The sequence below is a fragment of the Monodelphis domestica genome, chromosome 1 (genome assembly GCF_027887165.1).
Source record: "Monodelphis domestica isolate mMonDom1 chromosome 1, mMonDom1.pri, whole genome shotgun sequence".
NCBI classification, from domain to species: domain Eukaryota; kingdom Metazoa; phylum Chordata; class Mammalia; order Didelphimorphia; family Didelphidae; genus Monodelphis; species Monodelphis domestica.
Window position 1 is genome coordinate 703,914,848 of NC_077227.1, and position 27,967 is coordinate 703,942,814.

The following is a 27,967-nucleotide window of genomic DNA, read 5'->3' on the forward strand; positions in this document are numbered from 1 at the left end:
TGTGTACATTATTGTATAAAAATATTTATTTTTTGGCCATAGATCCTGTGTTATGTTTAAAATCAAGTTTAATAAGTTTCTTATTCTTAGTCAGATATTTATCCAGTCTTTGCTGTTGTGAAGGTAGGATAATAGTGTTTATAGGCTTTTTGGCTTATTTGAGATCAAGTTGATAGGATGTTATCTCTTGGTCCACATGATAACTCTTTAGACCAGAATATATCCTCCTTTTCTCTTTCCCTCTTTCCTTCCTTCTTCCAATTCACATAGAAATTCTATTCTCCCTTTTTTCTCAAAGAACTTAGACTATGACCCAAAAGCCATGTTTTCTGATTTTATTATTGGTATACCATATTACAAAAAAAAGTGCCAGTGCAGTGTTTCCAAATTTTAAAACATCTTGTTGAGGAGATGATACATCTTGCATAATAAATTTGCCAAAAATAAAAGCTTATTAGCTCCCAACAAAAATGGTCCAATTAAAAAATAATACATTTAACTTGTTCTTTATGTTTTCCTAAAAATAATTATTGCTAAGTTGTAAATGGAGCTTTATTTAGAATGATTTTGTTCCACTCATGACATTATTTTAAAAATTCTATTCCATTTAATTTGAATTTGTATGAGAAGAGTATCTGGTTTTGGTGTTTTTTGTGTGAGACAATGTATCTTAATTGAAAACATCCTTTATCTGGAGTCAGGAGCCCTGGCTCTGATACTTTCTGCTTGATGGAGTCTTGACCAGTCAAGCTATTTTGAGGAAACTGAGGGTCAGTTTCCTCCATTTCTTCATCTGAAAGGTGGGGATAATATTAGTACTACCTATCTAACCCTGGGCTCTCTTGAGGAAAATATTTGGTCACCTAAAAACAACTATGAGACATTTTCCCATCTTTTTAAGTTCAGATAGATCCTTATCTTTATCATCGGTCAAAAATATGTTTGGTGTCAGTTTCCAAAACCGTTAAATTTTTCTGACAGGGTCAAAGTATTTCAGTACTCTCTCTTTTCCCTCATAGTGCCCTTAAAAAAACAAAACCAGGGGGCAGCTGGGTAGCTCAATGGATTGAGAACCAGGCCTAGAGACGGGAGGTCCTAGGTTCAAATCTGGCCTCAGCTACTTCCTAGCTGTGTGACCCTGGGCAAGTCACTTAATCCCCATTGCCTCGCCTTTAACCACTCTTCTGCTTTGGACCCAATACACAGTATTGACTCCAAGAGGGAAGGTAAAGGTTTAAAACAAAACAAAACAAAACCAAATAACAAAACAAGTAAAACCACCTACTATAATGATGAGGACTAGATAGAGTCCATGGGACTTTTAGCTACTAGTTGATAATTTCCTAACAGTGTGAGAATGTATTTTAACATCAGTCATCTGGAACCAACATTGGCCATTATGTTTGACCTAAATTCTTTTAGTATTCATGTTTATATACATATGTATGCATATATATATATATAATATATATATATATACACACACATATACTTTTTTTACATTTAAGTTAATATAAATTGAATAACATATTTAATATATGTACATTATGTTTAAATTGATATTTATATAAAAATTTCATTTTAACATTATCATAATGAGTATGCATATATGTAACATATTACACTTATTTCCAAATTCTCTGAATTCTTGTCTTTCCTTTTGGGGTACAACTTTAAAAAAAAATGAAATATTGCATTTGAACAATAGGAAGCATTATTATTTGATTACTACATTAATTTGATTATCTGATATAAAATTCCTAAAATTATTGGTCAATAAAGATAAAAATTTTCATAACACTTTACAGAAAACAATTAAAAATTACTACTTTGAATTTTGAAGAAAAGATTTGGTCCCAACCATTCTGATAGCTTATTATTCCTTTAAAGTAATTTTGTGTGCATTTTATTTCTTCATAACAAGAAATTGTTATCTCTGTCTTCAAGAAGGGAGATTTTCTTTTTGTTCATCCTTCATACATTTGGAGCTCCAAAAATACTTGTTTACTAGCAGGTTATACTCAGTATAAACAAGATATTCCAATTCATAAAAATAATTCTAATTCCTATTTTGTTTGTAAGCTATGAATCAGTTTTTCATTGATCTCTAAAGTGCATGACAGATGTAATGTGCAAAGGGCAAATGGAATATATAATACTGACATCTCAGATGAGGCAACTTTATCTATGAAATTTTAAGATTACAAACTTGAGAACATGGACAATTAATTTGTTAGACATTTCCTAAAGACATGAAGACAGCAGAATTTAGTATAAAGAATGCTGTATTTGGAATAAGAACATCTCTGAATCCTAGGTTTTCTATTTATTAGTTATGAGAACAGAGGCCTCAGTTTCCTCATCCATAAAATGAAGGGGTTGAAACAAAGAATCTCTAAGGTCCTTTCCAGGTCTAAATCCTAGGAGATCATGTGAAATCTTAGAATTACAAATTAATAATTTGAGCTCCCTAGATCTATTACTTCAACTTATGATGCCATACATGAAGCTACATACCAGTTTTTCAAATGAATGCTGTTTAGTCATTTTTCATTCATGTCTGACTCTTTGTTGTGACTCCATTTGGGATTTTCTTGGTAAAGATACTTGAGAAGTTTATTTCCTTCTCCAGCTCATTTGACAGATGAAGAAACTGAGGCAAACAGAGAGAAGTGACTTGTCCAGGGTTATAGAGCTAATAAGTGTTTGAGGCGAGATCTGAACTCAGGAAGATGAGTCTTCCTGATTCCATGCCTAGAGCTCTCTCTACCTGCCACCTATCTGCCTTATATTGCTAAGGCATACAAATGCAAAAATACTAAGTAAAACTATTTAAAAGCATGCAACAGTAAGTATAACAAAAATTGTTCATCATTATCAATCAGGTTTTATGTAAAGTATGTAAAATTTAGATCACCATCCTAAAATCTAGCAATGTAACACTGTATGGGTGTGTGTGTTCCTACTGAAGGAGTTGAGGGTAGTCTTTCCTAGATTCAGGGGAATAAAGTAGGGGACCTCCTTTCTGACATGGGAAATGACCCTTGTTTTTCCTCTATTCATATTTATTTCTGTATCTATATCTATATTTTTATTTCCCTCTATAAATTATACATAGGCAGGATTTCCTTAATGTGACTTTAATCTGCCACAATGTCTTCACATGCTAAGTACATTTTTAGTGCTCCTTAAACCTTTCCTAAATTTATTCCAGTTAGTATTACAGTCTATAATTAGGACCCACTGGTAGACACAGTATATTTTATCAGAAAAGGGAGTCTCTAGTCAAACTCAGTGAATAGTAGTGTGTTCCAAAGTTGCAGAGAGACAAGTTGAGGATTGATGTAAGGAAACATTTTGTAATGATTAGAGCAGTGTAAAAGGGGATTTGCATGCTGAGGAGGGAAGGAGTGAAGGGAAGAATGGATTCTTCTCTCCCCTTCTCCTCCTCTCAGATCTTCAAGTTGAGGCTATTGGGCCACTCTGCCCTTGTGTGGGGTTTCTTTGTCACTTGTGGATTGATTTTTTGTGAACTCGGAGCTCATAATTTCTAATCCTGTGATTGTGTGTAAACAAGTCTCTTGTCCAAGGAGGTTCTGGGTCTGCTGGACATTGGTGATGATGAGATCCATGCTGCCTGAGTACTGACTTAGTGCTCTCTCCACTGCCCTGGGTTACTAAATACTTTGCCAGTTTTCTAAGATAAGTAGAAACCCAAAGGAACTTGTTACTTCACAAAAAGTAGGAAAATATAGTTTCCTTTTGATTTTTAATTTGTGATTGTGATCTTTCCTAGCATTTATTTTATAGTTAATACACAATGTTATAGTAGAGGGCCCATATATATAGTATAGTATAGTAGAGCAGAGTTGTGAACCTGGACATTAACCTATCAATTGTCTAGACAAATATCTAAGACTACAAATAACTGAGAAGGTGCTGGCCTGCCTTGGTAGAGGGAGTTTCCCTATGTTACTGAAGCCACAGAATAGTCACTATTCTGGTCTCAGTCTCAGAATGCCTGGCTTTCTGTTTCCTTGCTCCATGAGATCTGGGCTTATTTCATTAAGAAGACTGCAGATTGCTCTTGTTATTTGTATTTTGTACTTAAGGAAAACTTAATCTTAGGAACAGATTAAAAATAAAAAATTGCAAAGATATGTAACAATCCAAGGTTATTTCTATGTACTTTAGAATTAAATGGTATAGAAGTTAAAAAGAATCCAAGTTTGTTCATAAAACTGCAAAAAAAAAAATTATGCTTACACCAAAACATGCATTTGAAACAGACTTTTTGAAGTCATAGAAATACGTTTCTTCAGTGGTTGATTTTAATAGTTCCTCTTGATTGTTTCCAGCTGGTGGTTTGAGTTGCTTCATCACCTTTTCGCTGTTGTTTAAACATAGATTTCTCTCTAGAACCCCTACATTTAACCAAGAAACACCTTTGTAATGTAGTCTTTATGGTAGCTGGAGCTTTGTGGATGATACCAGCTAAGGGTATCTCCCATGTATCAACTGGATCATATGAAAGACTCTGAGATTTCCTAGATGGTCTTGGCTTCATTTTTCAGCTTGCTAAGAAGCATTTTGCACCTTGGACTGAAGTAATAGCTGGGCAACAGCCTTGATAAGCACCCTGTCATTGTTCCTTAGTGTTAGTGTGAGCTGAATTATTTGAGATTGCTCACTGAATGGGCTACTGCCATCTCTGAAAGCATCTCAGGAGAGATAAGGATGAATTTAGGCAACTTATAGTGACATTAATTTTTGCCAAAAAGCGCACAGGCAGGTACTCACCTAATGGATTAAGAGGGACAAAAAGATGTTCTATGGGGACCAGCAAATTTATGTTCTTTACAGTGGCAAACATAATTGAATATTCTTAGTTTTTAAATGCTATTTATTGAGGCCTTTTGGCTTTACATCATAACCTTTTTCTGAGAGAAGATAACTTTACCTTCTAGATCAAACTTCTATTAAAAAACAATTTAGCATATATAATCGCAATCTAATAACGTATACAACATTTTATCTAGCTCCTTTTCCTCTTGGGTTGATCCCCCCAGGATAATGTTGGAAACAGGTCCAGTGATTTTGGAGGCTCTTGGACTCTTGGTCCTGGACTATTTCTTTCTTTTTCTTCTTTTTTTTAAAGGCAATACTGGTTAAGTGACTTGCCCAGGGTCATACAACTGAGAAATATCTGAGACCAGATTTGAACCTAGGACCTCCCATCTCTAGGCCTGGCTCTCAATCCACTGAGCTACCCAGCTGGCGTCCACCCACCCCACCCCCTATTTCTTTTTCTTTTTTTTTTTAACCCTTACCTTCTGCCTCAGAGTCAATACTGTGTATTGGTTCCAAGGCAGAAGAGTGTTAAGGGCTAGGCAATGAGGGTTAAGAGACTTGCCCAGAGTCACACAGCTGGGAAGTTTATGAGGCCAGATTTGAACTTAGGACCTCCCGTCTCTAGACCTGCGGACTGTTTTTAACAGTGACACAATTCCAAAAATAATATCCACAGTGGTTGGACCAGTTACTTTGCAGCACTAACAGTGTTTGTTGTAATTATTTTTAATTAAAAACTAGCTGTGTCAAGACTACTTTTGTGTTTAGCAGTGCACATTATCTTTGTCATTCAGAGAGTTTAAAAATGTGGATGTGCCAAAGCAGAAATGATTCAGAGCCCAAATACCTGAATTTGATTACTGACTGACATTTATTAGCCATGTGAACATGGTCAGTTGCTTAAATAATCAACCTCAATTTCTCCGGCTGCAAAACTGGAATAAAAATATTTGGGCTATTTACTCCAGGAAATTGTTATGGGGATGGTACTTTGTAAATCCAAAATACCATAAAAACATGAGTTAATATTATTTAGTCTAATGAATTTTTTTTCCTTTTTTCTTTTTTTGGATTGTGTTATAGTTAAACAATTGAAAATTGTAAAATGTTGTTTTCTTCAACATAGTGTTCTTTTGGTTTTTGAAATCAGTAACTTCATTGGGCCTAACGTGATGGGTTAAAGAAAAATGGAATTTGAAACCATGCAATTATGCCATTATTTATTTACATCTTACATTTCTCGATCTTTGTCATTTTGATGAGTCTCAGCAGATGAGTGAAGTGAATAATTTTCTGCCAGGGTACCCTTGGCCTTTTATCATCTACATTCTCCACCATGTTCAAGAGAATGGGAATGGTGAAGGTTCTTTTAATTTTCTAGATTATCATAAACCAAGTAGTCAGGATGATTTTTTTTTCAGTTATACTGGTGAAAATATAGTATTAGTTTGTCAAAGAAAATAACCTAGTCATTACATTTCATATACTTGTCACCAGATTGGCAATTGGAGTGAACTTGTCTCCTTGGCTTTTTTGCTGCCTTCATGGGCAAGTCAGCGGGGCTTTTTAATGTTGAGAAATGAAGATCTTGTCCTTTCAGAGACTTTGCTCACCTTGAGTATTTAGAAATTTAAGAAGAGGTCTGTTTGGCTTTGTGTTGTGATTAGTTTTAAAAAATACTGATTTTTTCATTGCCTTGTTTTTTTCGGAGCAGGATATATTTAAACAAAGAGGGTTTTTTCCTCTTCTATCTTAACTTTCTTGACTTTATCTTTTCTTAACTCTGTTGACTTTATCTTAAGTTCAATTTTGTAATTAATTCTAGAACTAAATAAATGAGTGTTGCTTTGTATAACCTGACATTTTAATTAAAATTGTCTGTCTAGTTAGTGAGGGATTGATTATTTAGCCTGTGCAAAGTTACACTATTTCATGTCATTAATATCAGAATTTTACGTATACATGTAAATAGATAGTATATATGTTTTATATATACTATATACTAAGGAATTTTCTTTAATATTAAAGTATTGAGGAAATGGGATATCTTCACTTTGTGAAAGTATGTTTATAAATACAAATTTATAAGCAAATATATAAAAATGTATATATATCCCCTTTAATGTTAACATTCAGTACTTCTAAGGTGATTTCATTTTAAGTACACATAAATAAAGTATTGAAAATCTATATCTCCAAAATTCATAGACATCCACAAGTCATCCTATGTTCATCACTTTTGGGAAAAAAGAAAGGATTTGGAACCCATGTACTATAACCATTATGATTAATTCTTATTAAATGTTTTGCAGTCACGTAGGCACTTAAGAAATTCTTGATGATTGATTAGTAAATGCTTTTCCCAGTGAGCGATATAGGGTCCAGCATAACAGAGCTGATAAAGGGTTCCTGGTTGGAAACAGGAACACTTGAGTTCAGATCCTGCTGCTGGCACACTTTGGGCAAGTCCTGTCACCTCCTACTGCCACTAAGGCACTACCAAACCTAAAAGATGATATGATACGGAAGGTCTTGGGTTGTATCCCTGATAGTTCTATTTCTTGTTTGTCTTTGAGCAAGCGATGAACTAAACTTGGCCTTCTTTCTTTATTTATCCAAAAAGTACCCATGAATTTCAACTTATTTATACCTTTTGTTTTTTGTCCAAAGTTAGAATGTCTATAAGCATTGGCACTTTGATTGTCATAAAAGAATCTCATGTTTAGCATACTGATAATAAAATTAATTGATTTAAGGAGGTTTCCTACATTATGTACATTTTAGTAGAAGCTTGCTATTTATAGTTAGTAATCATTGTATTGGAATCTCTGGATCATTTCTAGTATGTTACAATATTTTGTTTCATATGGGAGTTGTAGATAATCATTCCAGAAACTAGGCTACTTTGTTTCAAAACTTTCCAATAAAATTTCTGTTGGAATAATTCGCCTTATTGGTTGGAAAACTTTTCTGGGACCAGCAAATCCTCTGCCCTCCTCCTCAGCTTTGCCCCAGTGACTGTTGACTTTAGGCAGACTTATTCTTTCTGTAGTAATATTGCTAACCTGAGAATTATAAACTTTGAATAATTGGAACTATTTTTTGGGTGGGGGAAAGGTATGGTTGTAGAATATTTTTAATGCACCTTTTAGTTTTGTAATTCTGTGAACTTTTCTGATATTTATTCTATTTTGGAAATATAATAGGAAGTGATTTTATAGATTGATTTTTAGTGTAGATCCATCTCTAAGGTGGCCATTAGCCTCTGCATACCTTTATCTTGTCTTTCTCTTGTGTTTATAGGATATAGACAGACAAGGGGCTTTATCTGTGGTGATAAAAGAAAATTTAAATACTAATCTCTGTATTAGTTATATGAACCTCTCTAGGAGATCTCCAAACATATCCTACCATCCACTGAATAAACATTAAAAAGCACATATCTCCTTAATTTATCAGCTTATTTTTCCCATCCTCACCATTTTATCTTTTGCTCCATCTTGGCCAGATTCCTCACCTGGAACCTGGAACACTTCAGCCAAAGGGACGCTTGTCTTAACAACATCTACTTCTACAGGTGAAATTTTTTTTCTCTTCTCATTCATTCACTCATTAAAAATTTTTTTTTTAAATTCCAAGACTTCAAATTTAATAGCAAGAAATCTAAGCTTATTATTTATCCCATTGTACTAGCTTGTCATCAGACTTTATTGTAACCTCATTTTCACCCAGTCAAATCTTCAAATCTACCACTCTTTGACCCTTTAGAATCTTCACTCTTTCTCACAAACCATTTCCATCAGATGTCATACTTTATAAATTCTACCTCCTTAGTTGCTTCTTGTATCTGTTTACTATTTTGTACTTCTGTCTTAATCATCTTAGTTCAGTCTTCTCATACCTTTCTTTGGATTATTAAAATAACCTCCTAATTGATTTCCCTGAGTCTATCTTCTCTCTATAATCCATATTCTACCTGGTTACCAATTGAAATTCCTCAAATACTGGCTTGACTACACTCCTCTCTTACTCAAGAGGCCCCTGAGGCTTTCTGTTGCATCTAGGAAAACATAAAACTTCTTTGTCACTTAAATAAAACCCTTCATGATTTGGTTCCAGGCTACTTTTCTGTCTGCTTAGTGGCTAGTATTGTTTCTGATAGTGCATTATTTCTCTTTTCATGCTCTATGTACATGCCAACCAAATTGGTCCATTTGATGTTTTTTCTGATGGCTCTCTTTTCCCCTCTGCCTTTAGGAATCTCTGATCCCCTTCAAGATTCAACTCCATCATTAAGTCCTTCAACCTCATCCTGCATTCCCCCTCCCTTATGACTTGGTATTTATTTTGAATATTTCCTGTACGAAGGAAGGAATGAAAAGACATTGCTTAAATGCTTATTGTGTGTCAAGAACTGTGGTAAGCACTTAGGATTCAAATAGAAATTTGAGACACCCCTATTTTAAAGGCTTTAAACCCTAATTGGAGAAGATACTATATATAGAAGGACCCATATATAGAGCTCCTGAGGGAAGGGCCCCAGTGGATCTTTGGGGTTAGTGGTTATATTTACTTTTCTGGAACATGCTATATTGCTGCAATAGAATGTAAGCTCTTCTGATGGAAAGGACTCTTCCCCCTTTCTGTCATTGTTTTCCTAGGGTTTGATGTATGGCAGATGCTTAATACTTAGTTGTTGGTTGATTTGAATGTCATCTGCTAATTCTATAAGCATAAATGAATGAAAACATGAAAATAATTTACTTTTATTACATACTTATTTTTTAATAAAACCCTTGCCATCTTTCTCAGAATCAACACTGTGTATTGATTCCAAGGCAGTCAAGTAATAAAGGGTAGACATTGGGGGTTAACTGACTTGTCCAAAGTCACCCAGCTAGGAAGTGTTGGAGAGCAGATTTGAATCCAGGACCTCCTATCTCTAGGTTTGGCTGTCAAACCACTGAGCCACCTAGCTGTGCCCATAAGCTTATTTTTAGTGATTGGATTAACAAATGTAATTTTGGTTTGCTTTTCATGTACATAGACAAATTCAAAGATTTTTTAAAATACAACCCTAACAAGAAAAATTAAACAATGGTTAATTACCATTAATTTGAAATGTTGTATGGTATATGTTGAACTATGACATCATTAAATCTGTTTCCCTCTCTAGTTGCCATAAACTATATTTTAATTATTTAATAATTCTTTTAATTAATTAATTTAATTAATATATTTAATTATATTTAATTTAATCTTTCAGGAAGCTTTTAATTATGGAGGTGTTATATTGTCCCCATAAGTACCATGTATATAATAAACATAATAAATATTATTGTGATTTCATTAGAACTCTACCAAGTTCCAAAGGCAGATCAGCAACCACTTATCAGAGGTTGATTATTGATTTCTCTGTAACTTATAATTTTAAGAGAGTTTTTTAGGGTACTAAGAGACTTAAGTCACTTTCCAGGGTCATAGGGACAGTGTATGTCAAGAGATGGAACTTGAACTCAGGTCTTCCTGACTCCTTGGGAAATTATGTATTTGCCATACCCTGATGCCCCTCAATAAATATTTATTAATAAATTAAAGAATTACTCCCTGGATAAAGAGTGAACGTTGAATGATTTGCAAAATGATTTGATTTCCTCTCATTCAATTGTATTTTAATGTATTTTAATGAATCTGTGTTTTCAAAAGTAGAGTTTATTATGCTCAGGAAGGTAATGGTCTGACAAATGAATAATTCAGACACTTATTGTAACTTATTAGTTAGTGAACTTTATATCTTCAAATTTCACCTGGAAGAAATTAGGATGGGTAGTAAGGTAATTCTTTGTTTTGAATTTTGCATATATAAGTGATCTGATACTTAGATATTATTGTGTTGATAACCTGTAAGAAAAAGAAGAGAATCTACAAGCCTTTTGTCCTTTTAAAACTGTCTTAGACGGTTTTTCTTCTAAGGAGGGATTTCCATTAAAGGATAATAAGTCAGTGAAAAACAGAATATTGAGGTGGTAAAAGACATGTCCATTAGTACACTGTTCCTGACCTCTCCCTGACTAATTTTGAGGGTGTGACATCTTGCTGATTTGGATTTGGATCCTATTGGACTGATTCCAGTTAGATTTGGCTGACCTGTAGCATTCATGTAATTTGCCATTCATTTCTCTAGGAGGATATCCTAACCTGTTTATTGATGGGCTTTGAATATATCCCTGTTGTGTTTTCAAAGTTACAATTCCAAAATCCTTAAGAGAGAGTACAAAGAACATAGAGTTCTATTAGGATGTATTTAGAGATTGAGTTAGCTCAGGCAGAGGGTTCTCCAGTTGGCAGTCTCTTCCACTTTAGTTGCCAACCCTTAACTACAATTTTAAATTGATTGGACTTTCCCCTCAAATCACAAGTTTCAGAAAGTAAGGGAAATAGCAAAGTGTTGGAGTTGGAGCTAAGAATGTTAGAGTCCTACCCTTGACCCGTTAGGAAATTATCTGGGTTACCTTTGGCAAGCCATTTAATGTGTCAGTTTTCTTATCTCTGAAACAAGGTGTTCTCTTAAGTTCCTAAAACTCTGTGATTTTTATTTTTATTTTTAACAAATAAGAAAATTTATTCAGGATAATAATAACAGAAATCAGAGCAAGTGTAAAAAGAGGAATACATACCAGATAATGCATAGTATAAATAAACTCTCCCATTAAGAATAAGAAATATGAACTCAAGCAAAAAAGAGGGTCCCAGTTGTCCACCAAGGAGAAAATTTCCAAAGTAACTAGTGTGGCAGGCCAGGGAAAGAGATATGATTAAGGTGATGGCTCCTTAATGTATTAGCTTCTTCCCAGGATCTTTCTTTCAGATATTTTTTTCTTTTTTCTTTTTTTTTCCATTTGAATACATTTATTTGGTCAATTTAGAACATTATTCCTTGGTTACAATAATCACATTATTTCCCTCACACCCCTCCACCCACTCTTCCCATAGCCAACGCGCAATTTCATTGGGTATTACTTGTGTCCTTGATCAGAACCTATTTCCATGTTGTTGTTTACACTAGGATGTTCATTTAGAGTCTACATCCCCAAGCACATCCCTTTGACCCATGTATTCAAGAAGTTGTTTTTCTTCAGTGTTTTTGTGTTTCCTCTGGATGTGGATAGTGATTTTTCTCGTAGGTTCTTCCAAGTTGTTCATGGTCATTGCATTGCCACCAATGGAGAAGTCCATTACATTTGATTGTACCACAGTGTATCAGTCTCTGTGTACAATGTTTTCCTGGTTCTGCTCCTCTCACTTTGCATCATTTCCTGGAGGTTGTTCCAGTCCCCATGGAATTCCTCCACTATATTATTCCTTTGAGCACAATAGTATTCCATAACCAACATATACCACAATTTGTTTAGCCATTCCCCAATTGAAGGGCATCCCCTCATTTTCCAATTTTTTGCCACCACAAAGAGCGCAGCTATGAATATTCTTGTACAAGTCTTTTTCCTTATTATCTTTTTGGGGTACAAACCCAGCAGTGCTTTGGCTGGATCAAAGGGCAGATAGTCTTTTATCACCCTTTGGGCAGAGTTCCAAATTGCCCTCCAGAATGGTTGAATCAATTCACAACTCCACCAGCAATGAATTAATGTCCCAACTTTGCCACATCCCCTCCAGCATTCATTACTTTCCGTTGCTGCCATGTTAGCCAATCTGCTAGGTGTGAGGTGATGATACCCCAGAGTTGTTTTGATTTGCATTTCTCTGATTATAAGAGATTTAGAGCACTTTTTCATGTGCTTATTAATAGTTTTGATTTCTTTAACTGAAAATTGCCTATTCATGTCTCTTGCCCATTTTTCAACTGGAGAATGGCTTGATTTTTTGTACAACTGGTTTAGCTCTTTTTTTTTTTTAACTATAAAAACCCTTACCTTCCATCTTGGAGTCAATACTGTGTATTGGCTCCAATGCAGAAGAGTGGTAAGGGCTAGGCAATGGGGGTTAAGTGACTTGCCCAGGGTCACACATCTAGGAAGTATCTGAGGCCGGATGTGAACCTAGGACCTCCCATCTCTAGGCTTGGCTCTCAATCCACTGAGCTACCCAGCTGCCTCCAGGTTTAGCTTTATAAATTTGAGTAATTAGACCTTTGTCAGAAGTTTTTGTAATGAAGATTGTTTCACAATTTGTTGCTTCCCTTCTAATTTTGGATGCATTAGTTTTGTTTGTACAAAAACTTTTAATTTGATGTAATCAAAATTATTGATTTTATATTTCGTGATTTTTTTTTCTAGCTCTTGCTTGGTTTTAAAGTCTTTCTTTTCCCAAAGATCTGATAAGTATACTATTCTGTGTTTGCCCAATTTGCTTATGGTTTCCTTCTTTATATTCAGGTCATTCACCCATTCTGAGTTTATCTTGGAGTAGGGTGTGAGATATTGATCCAAACCTAATCTCTCCCATACTGTCTTCCAATTTTCCCAGCAGTTTTTATCAAATAGTGGGTTTTGGTCCCAAAATCTGGGATCTTTGGGCTTATCATAGACTGTCTTGTTGAGGTCACTTATCCTAAGTCTATTCCACTGATCCTCCTTTCTGTCTCTTAGCCAATACCAAATTGTTTTGATGACTGCTGCTTTATAGAATAGTTTGTGATCTGAGACTGCAAGTCCTCCTTCCTTTTTTTCATGATTTCCCTAGATATCCTTGATCTTTTGCTTTTCCAAATTAACTTTGTTAGATTTTTTTTTCCTAATTCAGTGAAAAAGTTTTTTGGTTGTTCAATGGGTACAGCGCTAAATAAGTAAATTAATTTGGGTAGGATTGTCATTTTTATTATGTTAGCTCGTCCAACCTATGAGGAATCAATGTTTTTCCAATTGCTTAGATCTAGTTTTAATTTTGTGGAGAATGTTTTGTAGTTGTGTTCATATAGTATCTGTGTTTGTCACGGCAGATATATTCCTAAGTATTTTATATTGTCTAGGGTGATTTTAAATGGAATTTCTCTTTCTAATTCTTGCTACTAAGATGGATTGGAGATATATAGAAATGCTGATGACTTATGTGGGTTTATTTTGTATCCTGCAACTTTGCTAAACTTGTTGATTATTTCAACTAGCTTTCTGGTTGATTCTCTAGGATTCTTTAAGTAAACCATCATATTGTCCGTAAAGAGTGATAGCTTGGTCTCCTCATTGCCAATTTTAATACCTTCAATTTCTTTTTCTTCTCTAATGGCTACTGCTAGTGTTTCTTGTACAATGTTAAATAATAGGGGTAATAATGGGCATCCTTGTTTCATTCCTGATCTTATTGGGAAGGCTTCTAGTTTATCCCCATGGCAGATGATGTTTGCTGATGGTTTTAGATATATACTGTTTATTATTTTTAGGAAAGGCCCTTCTATTCCTATACTTTCTAGTGTTTTCAATAGGAATGAGTGTTGTATTTTATCAAAGGCTGTTTCTGCGTATTTTGAGATAATCATGTGATTTTTGTCAGTTTGCTTGTTAATATGGTCAATTATGTGGATGGTTTTCCTAATATTGAACTATCCTTGCATTCCTGATATGAATTCTTCCTGGCCATAGTGAATTACCCTTGTGATGTCTTGCTGGAGTCTTTTTGCTAGTATCCTATTTAAGATTTTTGCATCTATGTTCATTAAGGAGATTGGTCTATAGTTTTCTTTCTCTGTTTTTGATCTGCCTGGCTTTGGGATCAATATCATGTTTGTGTCGTAAAATGAATTTGCTAGAACTCCTTCTTGGCTTATTCTGTCAAATAGTTTGTATAATATTGGGATTAGTTGTTCTTTGAATGTTTGATAGAATTCATTTGTGAATCCATCTGGACCTGGGGATTTTTTCTTAGGGAGTTCTTTGATGGCTTGTTCAATTTCTTTTTCTGATATGGGGTTGTTTAGGTAATCTATTTCTTCCTCTGTTTGTCTAGGCAATTTATATTTTCGTAAGTATTCATCCATTTCACCTAGATTGCCATCTTTGTTGCCATATAATTGGGCATAGTAGTTTTTAATGACTGCCTTAATTTCCTCTTCATTAGAGGTGAGGTCTCACTTTTCATCTTGGATACTGTCAATTTGGTTTTTTTCTTTCCTTTTTTTAATTAGACTGACTAGTACTTTGTCTATTTTATTTGTTTTTTCAAAGTCCCAGCCTCTAGTCATATTTATTAAATCAATAGTTCTTTGACTTTCAATTTTATTAATTTCTCCTTTGATTTTTAGGATCTCCAATTTAGTCTTCATCTGAAGATTTTTAATGTGTTTGCTTTCTAGTTTTTTAATTTGCATACCTAATTCATTGACTTCAGCCCTTCTTAATTTGTTAATATATGAACTCAAGGATATAAATTTCTCCCTGAATACTGCTTTGGCTGCATCCCATAGGCTTTGAAAGGATGTCTCATCATTGTCATTTTCTTCAATGAAGTTATTAATTGTTTCTACAATTTGTTTTTTAACCGGTTTTGGAGAAACGTGTTGTTTAATTTCCAATTAATTTTTGATTCACCTCTCCATGTACCCTTACTAATTATTATTTTCATTGCATTGTAATCTGAGAAGGTTGCATTTATTTTTTCTACTCTTTTGCACTTGTTTGCAATGTTTATATGCCCTAATACATGGTCAATTTTTGTGAATGTACCATTTGCTGATGAATAGAAGGTATATTCCTTTTTGTCCCTATTTATTTTTCTCCACATGTCTACTAACGCTAATTTTTCTAAGATTTTATTCACTTCTCTTACCTCTTTTTTATTTATTTTTTGGTTTGATTTATCTAGTTTGGATAAAGGAAGGTTCAGGTCTCCCACTAGTATACTATTTCATCCTTGAGCTCCTCTAGAAATTTGGATGCTATGCCATTTGGTGCATACATGTTGAGTACCGATATTTCCTCATTGTCTATACTGCCTTTTATCAGGATGTAATTACCTTCCCTATCTCTTTTAACTAGATTTATTTTTTTTTGGCTTTGTCAGATATCATGTTTGTGACTCCTGCCTTCTTTTTATCAGTTGATGCCCAATAGATTTGGCTCCATCCTCTTACTTTCACCCTGTATGTATCTACCTTCCTCATGTGTATTTCTTGTAAACAGCATATGGTAGGATTTTGTATTCTAATCTATTCTGCTATTCACTTGCGTTTTATGGATGAGTTCATTTCATTCACATTCAGAGTTTTGATTACTAGCTGTGTATTTCCCCGCATTTCGATTTCTACTCCTGGTCCTTCCTTTTCTTCTTTCACTATTTCCTTTTACACCAATGTTTGTTTTTAATCAATCCCCCTAGTTCCCACCCATATTTTACTTCCCTTTCTTCCCCCTCTCTTTTTTCCCCTCTTTATTTTCCCTGTAGTCTTTCTAAAATTGCCCCTCTCACCTTCCCTCCCTTGTACTGCTTCTCTCCCCACCAGTCCGTTTGTTACCCTTCTATTCCCCTATAGGGTGCAAATCTATTCTTTGGTTTGGATTGTTGTTCCCTCTTTGAGTCAATTTCAATGTACGTAAGAGTTGAGTATTTCCTGTCTCCAACCTCTTTACCCTTCCAGTTGTGACAAGGAAATCACTTTAAAAGATTGATATATTAATTTAAGGTCGCCAAGGAATTCAGCTATGTAATTCCTAAATGAAAACTCAAGTCAGCAGTCAACCTTTTATGGAGTTTAATTACAAACAGGATGAAGAAAGGTATTAGAGATAGAGAGAGAGGGGGAGAGAGAAAGGGGAGAGAAGGGAATAGGGCTTAAATACCCCTTCTGTTTAGGCTGGGCCAAAAGGCCCAAGCCATTAGATAGCTGGGGCAAAGAAAGGAGATCAGTCCCTATTACTCACGTGACCAAAATGGAGAAACAGTCTCAGGGGCCTCCACCTCCAGCTTCCTTCAGAGCAAGCTTCTCAGAGCACCTCTCCAACCACTCAGAGCCAAAACTCTCCAACCAACCATCACCTCAGTCCTCAGACCCCTCTCTCTTTAAGTAAACCATCCAAGTTCCCTCCCCTCCATTCTCACATCTACCATTCACTGTCCATGTCTTCCCTGTGCCAATGGTGGCTCTAGCTTAACCCAGGACCGCCCAGAGGTCTGTGGCTTTGCACATGTCTGTTGAAGGTCATATTCTCAAATAATTAAATCTTGATCCTTTGCTACAGCCCTTCCTAAATCCTGTTACCCTGAGTAGGGTAGAAATTGGAATAATTAAATTTTGATCTATGCTGCAGCCCTTCCTAAATCCTGTTAGGACTGAGTAGGGTGGAGATTGTAATTTCCAAGACCTGGTTCTGTCATTCCAAGTATCTCTATTGTATCAATTCTAAAATCAATCATGACTCAAAGAAATTCCTGTTCTATGCTTAAGCATAGATCAAAGCCCTTTCCATTGTTCAGCAAAAGGTTTCTGTCCTAAAGTAATCTTCAGAAGGGAGGAGGAGGAACCTCCCATGCCAATGGAGTTCACATTCCAATAGAGTTCCCACTATCAATAGGAAATTTTTCAAGTATGAAATTTCCCAATAGTGAAATTTCCAACATTTATAAGTCTAAGAAATTTTAAGGTTTACACAGTGTATTGATGTTCTCCCCCCTCCCGCCATGAGCTTCTTTTTGACATATAAATTTCCCCCCTTTTGTTTTTTTTCCCATTTCTTTTAGTATTAGCCTCTTTTTTTAGCTCTTGGGGTGTGTGTGTGTGTGTGTGTGTATTTATGTATATGTATTTATACATGCATATATCTAAATACCTATTTGTGTCTTGTCCTTTCATCCTATACAGTTTGTCACTGTTCCCTCTAAGTGTAATTCTTCTAGCTGTCCAGGTGATAGCAACAGTTTTTAAGAGTTACCAATGACCTCTTTTCTTATAGGGATACATATCATTTTAACTCATTGAATATCTTAAAGAAAAGTTTTTTTTTCTTTTTTCCCTCTTTTTTAATTACCTTTTGATGACTCTCTTGACGTCAGATTTTCTGTTCAGGTCTGGACTTTTCTTCACAAATTCTTGGAATTCTTCTATTTTGTTGAATGACCATACTTTCCCCTGTAAGAATATAGTCAGTTTTGCTGGGTAGTTGATTGTTGGTTGTAGACCTAGTTCCCTTGCTTTCCGGAATATCATATTCCATGCCTTTCGGTCCTTCATGGATACAGCCAGATCCTGCGTTATCCTCACTGTGGTTCTGTGGTATCTGAATGACTTCTTCTTCAGCAGCTTGTAATAATTTTTCTTTGGTATGATAGTTCTTGAATTTGGCTATAACATTCCTGGGTGTTGTCAGTTGGGGATTAAGTACAGAGGGTGATCTGTGGAATCTTTCCATCTCCAGTTTTCCCTCTTGTTCTAGGATATCAGGGCAGTTTTCTTGAATAATTTCCTGTAGTATTATGTCCAGGCTTTTTCTTTTATCATGGTCTTCCGGTAGACCAATGTTTCTTAAACTGTCTCTCCTCGAACGATTTTCTAAATCCTTTGTTTTGTGAATGAGATGCTTCATATTTTCCTCAATGTTTTCATTCTTTTGGTTTTGTATTATAGTGTCCTGCTGCCTTGTGAGGTCACTTAATTCCAGTTGTTGTATTCTGGTTCTTAAAGACTGAATTTCATCCCTGGCTTTTTGGTCATCCTTTTCCTTCTGGTCTGATTTTCTTTGGAGGTCATCTTTTATCCTCTGTACCTGGTCTTTCATCTCCTTTGCCTAATTTTCCAGCTAGTTGATTTTGGCTTTCAAGACACTTTTTTCTCATTTTAGTTCAAGTGCCTCTGTTTCCAGATGACTTATCTTAGTTTTTAAGTTCTTTTCCCAATTGTCTTCAGCCTCTCTTAATTGTGTTTTGAATTGCATTTTGAGTTCTTCTACAGTCTGTATCCAATTCACTGGGAGTTCTGATTTATCGTTTGCTGTTCCCTCCCCCTTTTTTCCGTTTTCCATATAGAATCTGTCTATTGTAATTTCTTTTTTCTTTTTTTGTTGTTTGCTCATATTCACCCCTTCTTTGCTCCCCGTATTTGTATGTGCTCTTGCTCCTCTCATTTTTTTGGTTTTGGGAACTTCTGTCAATCTCCCCCTCTTGGAGCTTTGATAGAATCTCTCTAGCTGTAGTCTCTAGGGGAGGTTTGTTGAAGGTTTGAGCTTCCCTTTCCTCTGGGGGATTTTGATTGGATTAAATCCCAGCAGTCAATTAGGAGGGGTATGGAGCCTGGGCTTCCCTGTGTTCTGAAGACTTTTTATGGGATTAAGTTCAGCTTTGTTTGGGCTGGGTTTTGTCTGAGTTCAAAATCTCCTGAAAGGCTGGAGCAAATATGGAGGATCTCCACAGCTCTGGCCAGGCTTCCAGGTCTATGCTCCCTCTCTAGCTCCTTCCCCGCCTCTGTGTTCGAAGCTCTGAACTTGGCACAGTCCTGCCTGCAAGATACACCTTCCAGACCAGCACCTTTGCCCACCCAGAAGTTCCCGCTTCAGCTGGAGTCTCAGCGCTCTAGGTGGGTGGGGGGATGGGTCCTGGGACCTTCCTTCTGCCTTCCCCTTAAACCTGAGTGTTCTCAGATTCTGGCTTTTCAGGAGGTGTACCTTTTGAATTTAGTCCAGCAGGAGGGTTCCTTGGCTCTGTCTTGTTGTTAGGTTTGATTTTCAGTCCCCTAGGAGCATTCAGTTTGTGATCGGTAAGGAAGGGTATTCAGAGGTCTGAACTTCTGCTCCTTCTAGGCCGCCATCTTGATTCCACCAACTCTGTGATTTTTAATAAAAAATTTTTAATCTAAAAGTCCTATTCCTTCCCAATACTCTTAACCCGCACAGTTTTCCTTGACATGGACAAGACATTCCAATAATTATATTATCTGATGCTCCAGTGATTATTGTTTGTATTAGGTTAGTTTAACTGGAGTGTTACATTAAAAACAAAAACAAACCCACAAAAAACCTTTACCTTCGTCTTAGTACAAATTTTAAGACAGAACATCCAGAAAGGGCTAGGCAGTCAGGGTGAAGTAACTTGACTAAGGTCATATAACTAAGAAGTGTCTGAGGCCAGGCTTGAACCCTGGTCCTCCTTACTTGTACTTATCTACTGTGGTATCTATCTGTCCCTTGGGGGTATTACATCCTCATGCTTCCCTTCTATGTATACGAATCCCGAGTTTTAAAGGAGTGGAAAAGAAGAGGCTAAAAAGTGATCTTTGAAGCTCTAGTTAAATGGCACTTTTTACCTCAAGCCCTTCCTGACCCTCTTCCTCCCTACCCTGCTGGGAATCTTTTCCTTCAGTAGTCTTCACATAACACTTAGTTCTCTAATGTAGTTATACTGAAGTGTTTTATATCACAGTAACCTTTATGTTGTTTTCGGCTAGAGGAATTGTTTCCTATGTAAACATTTTAGCTCATTAATTGCTATGTGCCGTGGTCTCTGTGCATGGTAGGTGCTTAATAAATGCTTATCAAATAATTGGGTAATTTGTGTGCTGATGATTATTAGGCTGAAATGCTAAACATAAACTTCTGGTGACAAATATTTGTGTTATTGTAAATTACTTTTATTTCTCTATTTCTCAGCCTATTTTCCACCACATATTAGTACTACATTTTTAGAGTCAACTTACATTTTATAGAATGCAGATAAAGTTTTCATGTGTATTTCTGTTGAATTAGAACTTCTGTTGTCTCACAGGAAAAGTAGAAACATTCAAAGTTTTGGTGATCTGCTATTGTTACATTCTTAACTGTTCTTATTTGTAAATGATAATAGATATAGGCTCTTAGTGTAGTTTAATATCAATGATCATGCTATAGTTACATGAAATGAAATAACACTCAACTATCCAGTTCCATACAAATAATCTCGACAGTTAGGCATTTTTAGGGGATCAACACAGTGCCTTCAATGCCTAATAGAAAAACATAATTTCATAGACAGCCATCAGTGAAAAGATGTGTAGGATTATCTGCTGTCTGTCAGAGTGTATTTGAGAAAGCTGTATATTTTAGGCTAATTTGACTGCCTTCTGCTTCAGAAATCATTGCTGTCTGTCTAGTTCTTTAATAATTACAAACCAAATTTATAATTCTTCCTTGGTTTTCTTCTTAAGTTTAACTTTTTCATATACTTTCCTATTCATTTATCCTTATGAGGTGGAAAGAATGGTAGATTGGAAGTAGATTTGTTTTTGACGTCTGACCAGTAGTAGGACCTTAGGGAATCACTTTAGCCTCAGTTTCCTTATTTGTCAAATAGAGATAATAGTACTTTATCTACTTCCCAGGGTTGTTGTGAGAGAAGCACTTGGCATAGACTTGAGTTGTTAATTACCATATACTGTATGGCACATTAGGTGCTCAGCACCTATTAGCACAAAGTAGGACCGTGTCCTATTTCAGAGATCCCATGGCCTGACAAGAATACACTACTTAGATTCTTATTTACTAATGAAGGAGTGAAGGACCTACTAATGAGAAGTCTGCTATTACACTGTTACATATGGATCTTAACCTCACTACTGTGTCCTTTGTCCATAGTTGACCTGTCAGTTCCATGTCAGACTTGGGAACTTGTACCATCAGCATTTTAAAAAGATAATTGGACAGTATGATTTAGGTCATTGAAACATCAGGCAATTAGTGATTTTGGAAAGAAGAGGAGTGATCTTTCTTCCTAGTGGAAGGATTAATATTTATGCATTTTCTCTCCTTTCTTTATTCCCTTCAATGAAAATGGAAACCTCTTTTGATCCTTAGGGTGTAGCATCAAAGCAAGCAGTAATGCATTTTCTTTATCATTTTCACACTGATAAAACTGTGTCTGTTTCTAATCCTGAACTATTGGACAGTACTCAGCACTTGAGGGAATAGAGTATCTTTTTGAGCCTTCAGTAGCTGTGACTATTTTCTCATTCTGTGAAGCCTAGAGTGTAGAGATGAAGTATACGCTATTAATATAGATGCATATTTGTTTCTTTGAGTTTGATGTTAGGTTGACCAATAGGAGAGCAGCAAACGCAAATTATTTGCTTTTAGCCCCCTAGTAGGTAGTTTTATATTCCATCCATTGTACTGTCAAAATACTTTTGGACTGTCACTAACTGATCAGTTCCTTGTGCTCAAACCTATCCAGTATGGGTTCTACTGTACTGAAGGATGGAGATAGAAAGATGCCTCTAAGGAACGTATGTTCTACTTGCAGGCTATAGTTAAATAGAAGGTACTTTGGGCAGAGAGAAATCCTTAACAGCTCTTGGAGAATGGGAAAGGCTTCCTGGAAGAGGTGCTACCTGAGATGAATCTTAAAGGAACACAGAGATGATGTCATTCAGTTAACAAACACTTACTTCATCCTGGATACTACATCCTGAGAGTGTGGAGGATCTGTATTTGAGGTCTCAGGGATGACAGCCAGTAGAGATGCACTAAGTGGAAAGTTAGAATTTTAGGGCAGAGGAATAGCTGGTAGGGATTCCCATTTTGTGGTAACTTAAAGGTCTTCAAAGGGCATTGAAATAAAATAAGATTTGAAAGTATTTTGGATGCAGGTGGTTTTGTGCCTTGAATCCCAGGGTGGGATGTTTGTGTTTTTAGTAGAGGTGGCAGGGAGCCATAGTGGACTATGGAGAAAGGGAATAACACATTATGTTGGCAACTGTGCAGAGTGAAAGATTGGAAAGGGGAAAGTGTGGGATCCTGGAGATGGACTCCATGGCAATGATGAAGACCTGAACCAAGGTGGTAACTGTGTGAATGCAGAGTAAGGTGACAGCCTTGGGGAGGGAGAGCTAAGGCTCTGCCTATGAATTGGATGTGTATCAGAGGGAGTGTCCAGCAGTAATAAGTGTGAATGCTGGATTTAGAGGTGGGAGGGCTTGAGTTAGAATGTTGCTTTTGACACCAGCTAGTTGTGTGACCCTGAACAAATCATTTAAACTCACCTCTTTAATGAGTTTAATAAGGTTGTCGTGAAGTTCAGTGTGATAGTGCTTGGCAAAGTTTAAAGGGGGTAATACAAATGTTCAGATCCTTCTTATTTAGGAAGTAAAATAATGAGGGAGAAGAATCAAAGATTATTCACAACTGAGACTAGGAAGATGTTGGTACCCTCAAAAGAGATGAAGAAGGCCCAGGGACATTATGGCGTAACCCAGGGTCATACAGATCAAATGAAAAGTGGGATTTGAATTCTGGTTCTCAGACTTCGGTGCCAGGGTTTTTTCTACTGTGTGATAAGTCTGTATAAGTGTACTTGATAATATTTGTGCATTGTATTGTATAAGTCAGTGAAATATAGGAAATGAATTGTCATAGAGCTAAAATTATATACTTAAAATTGTTACAAAACAGGCCTTTGCCAAAGGGAAAATATTCCGAAATGTATTTTGATAGTTAAATGGTAAAATATATAAGGAAAAGAAAGGAATAAGCATTTATTTAGAGCCTAATGTGTGTCAGTCTTTGTGCTTGATAAATATTATCTCATTTGATATAATACCTTTAAAAAACTCACTAAAGAAATAATGAAACCAAATTCATTTTTAAAAACCTATTTTTTAGTACAGAATTAACTCATAATTTGGAGATTTTTTTTCAGATGCTAAGTGATGCCATCTATGAAGTTGGTTTTTTTTACAAAATATATGCTAAAATGTGGCAATGGATTTTACTTTGTGATTAATCCTGCACTTCAAGGATCTATGATTTAATTGGTGGAAGTATTCCTCCACTAATGTAAATTACAAATCTTTAGTAGGTAGTCATTTAGTGCAGCTGTGGCTAATAAAATTTCCCAACCTTCTCATCTTTTCAGATTTTTAAAGGCTGATATTAAAGAGTGTCTTTTAAAGCCCCCATCCTCAAAGTGTTTTCATTTTGGGAAAAATCTTAAGAGTTTGGCCATTAATGATATAAACTTTAAGAATCTAGCATCACCATCCACACCACATGAGGTATAGAGTAAGACTTTAGTGAAGACTAATGTTGATTTATTGAAATATTGAACTTGTTATTTAAACAATAAATTACATTACTGAGTTTTAGTTGGTAGTATCCCAAAATGCACAACATTGGTAATTAATTAAAATTATTTTGCTCACTTCCACATTACCCTTCCAAAATAAAAAAGAGTAGATTAATTATCATTTCCTCATTTAAATTTATCAGTCTAGTTTTAGAAATGTTTTCAGAATAATTTTTCTTGATGAAAGTATCACCATTTAAAAAATTAATTATTCTTGGAATATAATCCATTTTATCTGATAAAATGGCCATATATTGCTTTCCTTCAGAGAAGAAAACTGAAGCTTCTTTGGCTATATTTAAGGTTTAGAGACTCTTCCATAGAATGCCAGTGTCTCAAATTTGTATAATTCAAATAAAATTAGATGTGATTGTGAAAAAATTGGTAGTCCTTGGAGAATGGCTCGATAAAAATTTAATCAGTTAAAACTTTAGACTTTGGATTATAGGAAATAGTTGGTATAGAATGGGTAAAGATTACAATAAAATGTCAAAGCTATTTCAAGGACCTTATTGAATAAAGGTAGGGTCAAACCTTGTTTATCTTAGAAGAAATATGGAAAGTAATTTCAGTCCTGGAATATCTTTTCTTTGCCATACAATATACTACTTGTGGGTTTTGGGGGGGGGTAATGGGGAGTGGGGAAGAAAGCTTTTTTTTAAGGTTAGTCACAGATTTGAATTTCCTATTCCATGATTTATTTCAATTAATACAGATAATAGACAGTTGACCTGATTAGATTAATCTAATGTGCGATTAACATGTTGTTTCTTTAAGTTATTTTTTCTTTGTGATTTTTGTTTCATAGCGTCGTCCCCCAGACTACAGTAATACTGAACAATGATCGACAGAACTCCATTGTAGCCAAGATGGTTGGGCAAGAAGAACCTTTGAGCAGGGCAACGGATTCCCTGGAAAATATCCTTAGCAAGTCAGTAGCTACAGCACCAATCCCACTTCTCTGTTTCCATTTGACACTCTTACCAGCATCTTCCCCATGACATTGAAAAGAGCAAACTCAAGGTCTTCTACTTTTGTTATGCTAAGGGGAGACTGAATGTTATATTCCTATAGGCATTGAAACTTTCTAAAAAGTAAAAACAAACTACCAAATGACACAGACTTTTTTGTCACAATAGAACATGATTAAATTATTATGGGCATCATTGTCCTGAGGAACTCATGCTATAAAGTGAGTGATGTGATATATGGAATTTTGTAACTTAAAGTTTTTGAGCTTAGCTTGGACATTGAATTCTTATATAATATTTGGGGAACTGCTTGGACATTTCAATGGTAGAATGAATGAGAATAATCATCCTGCTCACAGAAATATTTTTTCACTTGTTAGTTGAGAAAATTGACTAGCATCAGAGATACTTTAATGCTTAGTGTTTTCTGGATCAATAGTAATAACATTAAGATGTCTACACCACTTATTTTTTCTTTTCCATTAATTCTGTGGGCATATTTACTTGATGACTTTTTCAGACACAGCCCTTTTTTTGTTTTTTTTTGTTTTGTTTTTTTTGTTAATAGAATTTCTTAATACAAATTTCAAAATGTTTAGGCACAGGAAAAGGCATACATTTGTCATTGTTATGTTCAGGTACATTATTTTTAGCCACCCCAATTATGACAGACTTGCTTTCTCCAAAGATAACTTTTCTGTCACTTGTTTCCTATCTACTGCCTTATAAAAGCCTTGGGCTACTGCCCCCCCCCCTTTTTTTTTTAAAACCACCAAACTTTCTCTATTAGCAAACTGTTTCCTCTTCTAACATACCTTTATAGTCTTAGCCCAATACTCTGGGAAACGAGCAGGGTTATAGAGAACTGATAATGGAAAGGATAAGAAAGAAGGTGACAATTCCCTAAGCTTTCCTTTCAATCTGCTTTGTTGTTTCCCATTGTGAAATGGGAAGGGTTGATTCATCTCACTGAGTATTCTTGAGATCAGTTAGAATGCCTGCTGCCTTGTCTGTAAGAGGAGCCCCAACTTGGAGTGTCAGCATTGCCAAGACGGTGGTCCAGAAGCAGCCCATGCCACATTATCCACTCTCCTCCATTTTTTTGTCACCATAAAGTGATACACTATATTGTGTCTTCCTCTCCAGAAGTCTCAATTGTTTTTCACCAATACAAATTAAGGGATTAGAATAGAGTCAGTATAGAAGTCAGGCATTAAATGAGGGCGAGAAAGATGTTAGAATTTCCTCTAGCTGTAATCTGGTTTCTCCTAAGTCTTTGTCTCTCTAAATGTTTGTTCTCTTTGATGCTGAGATGGCTGAAATGCTCAGAAGAACCTTCTACTAGTGGGTTATCTGCTTTTTTTTTTTTTAAATTATGTGCTTTCTGTTTTCTATGATGGTGTGGGGATCATTAAGATTCAAAATGCTGGAATAATGGTTAAATTGATTGATATCTTGCATTGAATTGACTCAGCAGAAACCCCCTTCCCATTTTTTTTTATTTTTTTTTATTTTTTTGATCCTGACCTGGTTAGAAAAAGAGAGTACCAAAAAACTGCTTTTTTTTTTCCCCCCACATGCCAGTTCTCTACAGGCTGTCCTTTGGGAACAGAATCCAGTGTTCTAGGTTTTGTCATAGAATAAATTTATCTGTCTTATTTGGTGATGAAACTAGAACTTAAAACAAATCACATAGAGTCCAAGTATTACTTTTTTATCTTCAAAATATGATTGATATCCTTAGATTTTTAGTATCATGTGATTGCTTTATAATATTTCAACCCTCTGCCTTGTTATTTATACTCTGCTATTATTAATCATAATATGATATATGTTACATTATGGAAAAGCTCTTTGAAGTAAAAATCCTATTCTTGAAAGAAAAAAAAAACACTCCAGTGATTCAATACTAGACTCTCATTTTTTTATTTCATAAATTGACAAGATGTGGATCTCCTTTTGTTTCTGTTTCAGTGCTGTTCCTGCACGTAGGCAAAACACCATAGTGGTGAAAGTTCCAGGCCATGATGATAGTCACAATGAAGATGGAGAGAGTGGGTCGGAGGCCAGTGACTCTGTTTCCAATAGCGGACAGTCAGGAAGCCAGAACATCGGAAACAATGTTACTTTGATTACGTTGAATTCGGAAGGTATGTTAAAGGGGTAAAGAAAAAGAATGAAAATCATTGTGTTGAGTTAAGACCACACTATTTATTTTTAAAAAATTTTATTTAATTGATTAAGAAAATTTCCCCAAGATTACATGATTCATGTTCTTTCCCTGCCCTCCTCACACACACCCGTCCCTTAGCCAACATGCAATTCCACTGGGTTTTACATGTGTCATTGATCCAGACCTATTTCCATATAATTAATATTTGCACTGGGGTGATCACTTAGAGTCTGCATCCCCAATCATTTCCCCATCGAACCATGTGATCAATCATGTTTTTCTTCTGTGTTTCTACTCCCACAGTTCTTCCTTTGGATAGTGTTCTTCTTCATAAGTCCCTCAGAATTGTCTTGGATCATTGCATTGCTGCTAGTAGAGAAGTCCATTACATTTGATTGTGCCACAGAAGGCTACACTGACTTTTGATTCACATAGGGGTGATTTTTTATTTATTTTTTTCCAATTTTATTTAGTCAATTTAGAACATTATTCCTTGGTTACAAGAATCATATCTCCCCTCCCCCGTTCCCCCCATAGCTAACACGCAATTCCACTGGGTATTACATGTGTCCTTGATCAGAACCTATTTCCATGTTGTTGATGTTTGCACTAGGATGTTCATCTAGAGTCTATATCTAGGAGTGATTTTTTAAGTTTTCTTATGCCCAGTTTTCTGTGGCATTAAATTAAGAACCTTCATCTATAATACATAATGATTATAGTCCAGAGCTGAATCTTGGGAGTTTTTACATCATTTCACAGCCACTGTTGAATTATTATTTCAAAATTTTTATATTTAGTGAAGATAAAATTTTGACAATTGAATGCTTAGTGTTGTGTTTGCTGTTTAGAATAGAAATGGAATGTTAAGAATCATAGGTTTTCAGACTTCAGAAGGTACTCAGAACTATATCTATTCTACCTTGGGCCTAGATAGAAAGCCCTC

The 27,967-nt window shown here is 35.5% G+C and overlaps 1 protein-coding gene across 16 annotated transcripts in view; it reads left to right on the forward strand.

Moving 5' to 3' along the window:
- Positions 1–27,967, forward strand: part of BANP (BTG3 associated nuclear protein) — a 261,969-nt gene that overhangs the window by 47,443 nt on the left and 186,559 nt on the right. For 9 of the 16 annotated variants that reach the window (XR_008914963.1, XM_056810651.1, XM_007477281.3 and 6 more), the window contains exons 5-6: positions 24,686–24,808; positions 26,823–26,998. Coding sequence is in view for 15 of the 16 variants with exons in the window: in XM_056810651.1 (XP_056666629.1) it covers positions 24,686–24,808; positions 26,823–26,998 (299 nt within the window). In the remaining variant the exon portion in view is untranslated. Of the gene's footprint in view, positions 1–8,359; positions 8,429–9,108; positions 9,271–24,685; positions 24,809–26,822; positions 26,999–27,967 lie in introns of all 16 variants that reach the window. The other 7 variants (XM_056810662.1, XM_056810671.1, XM_056810673.1 and 4 more) reach the window with 2 other exon arrangements.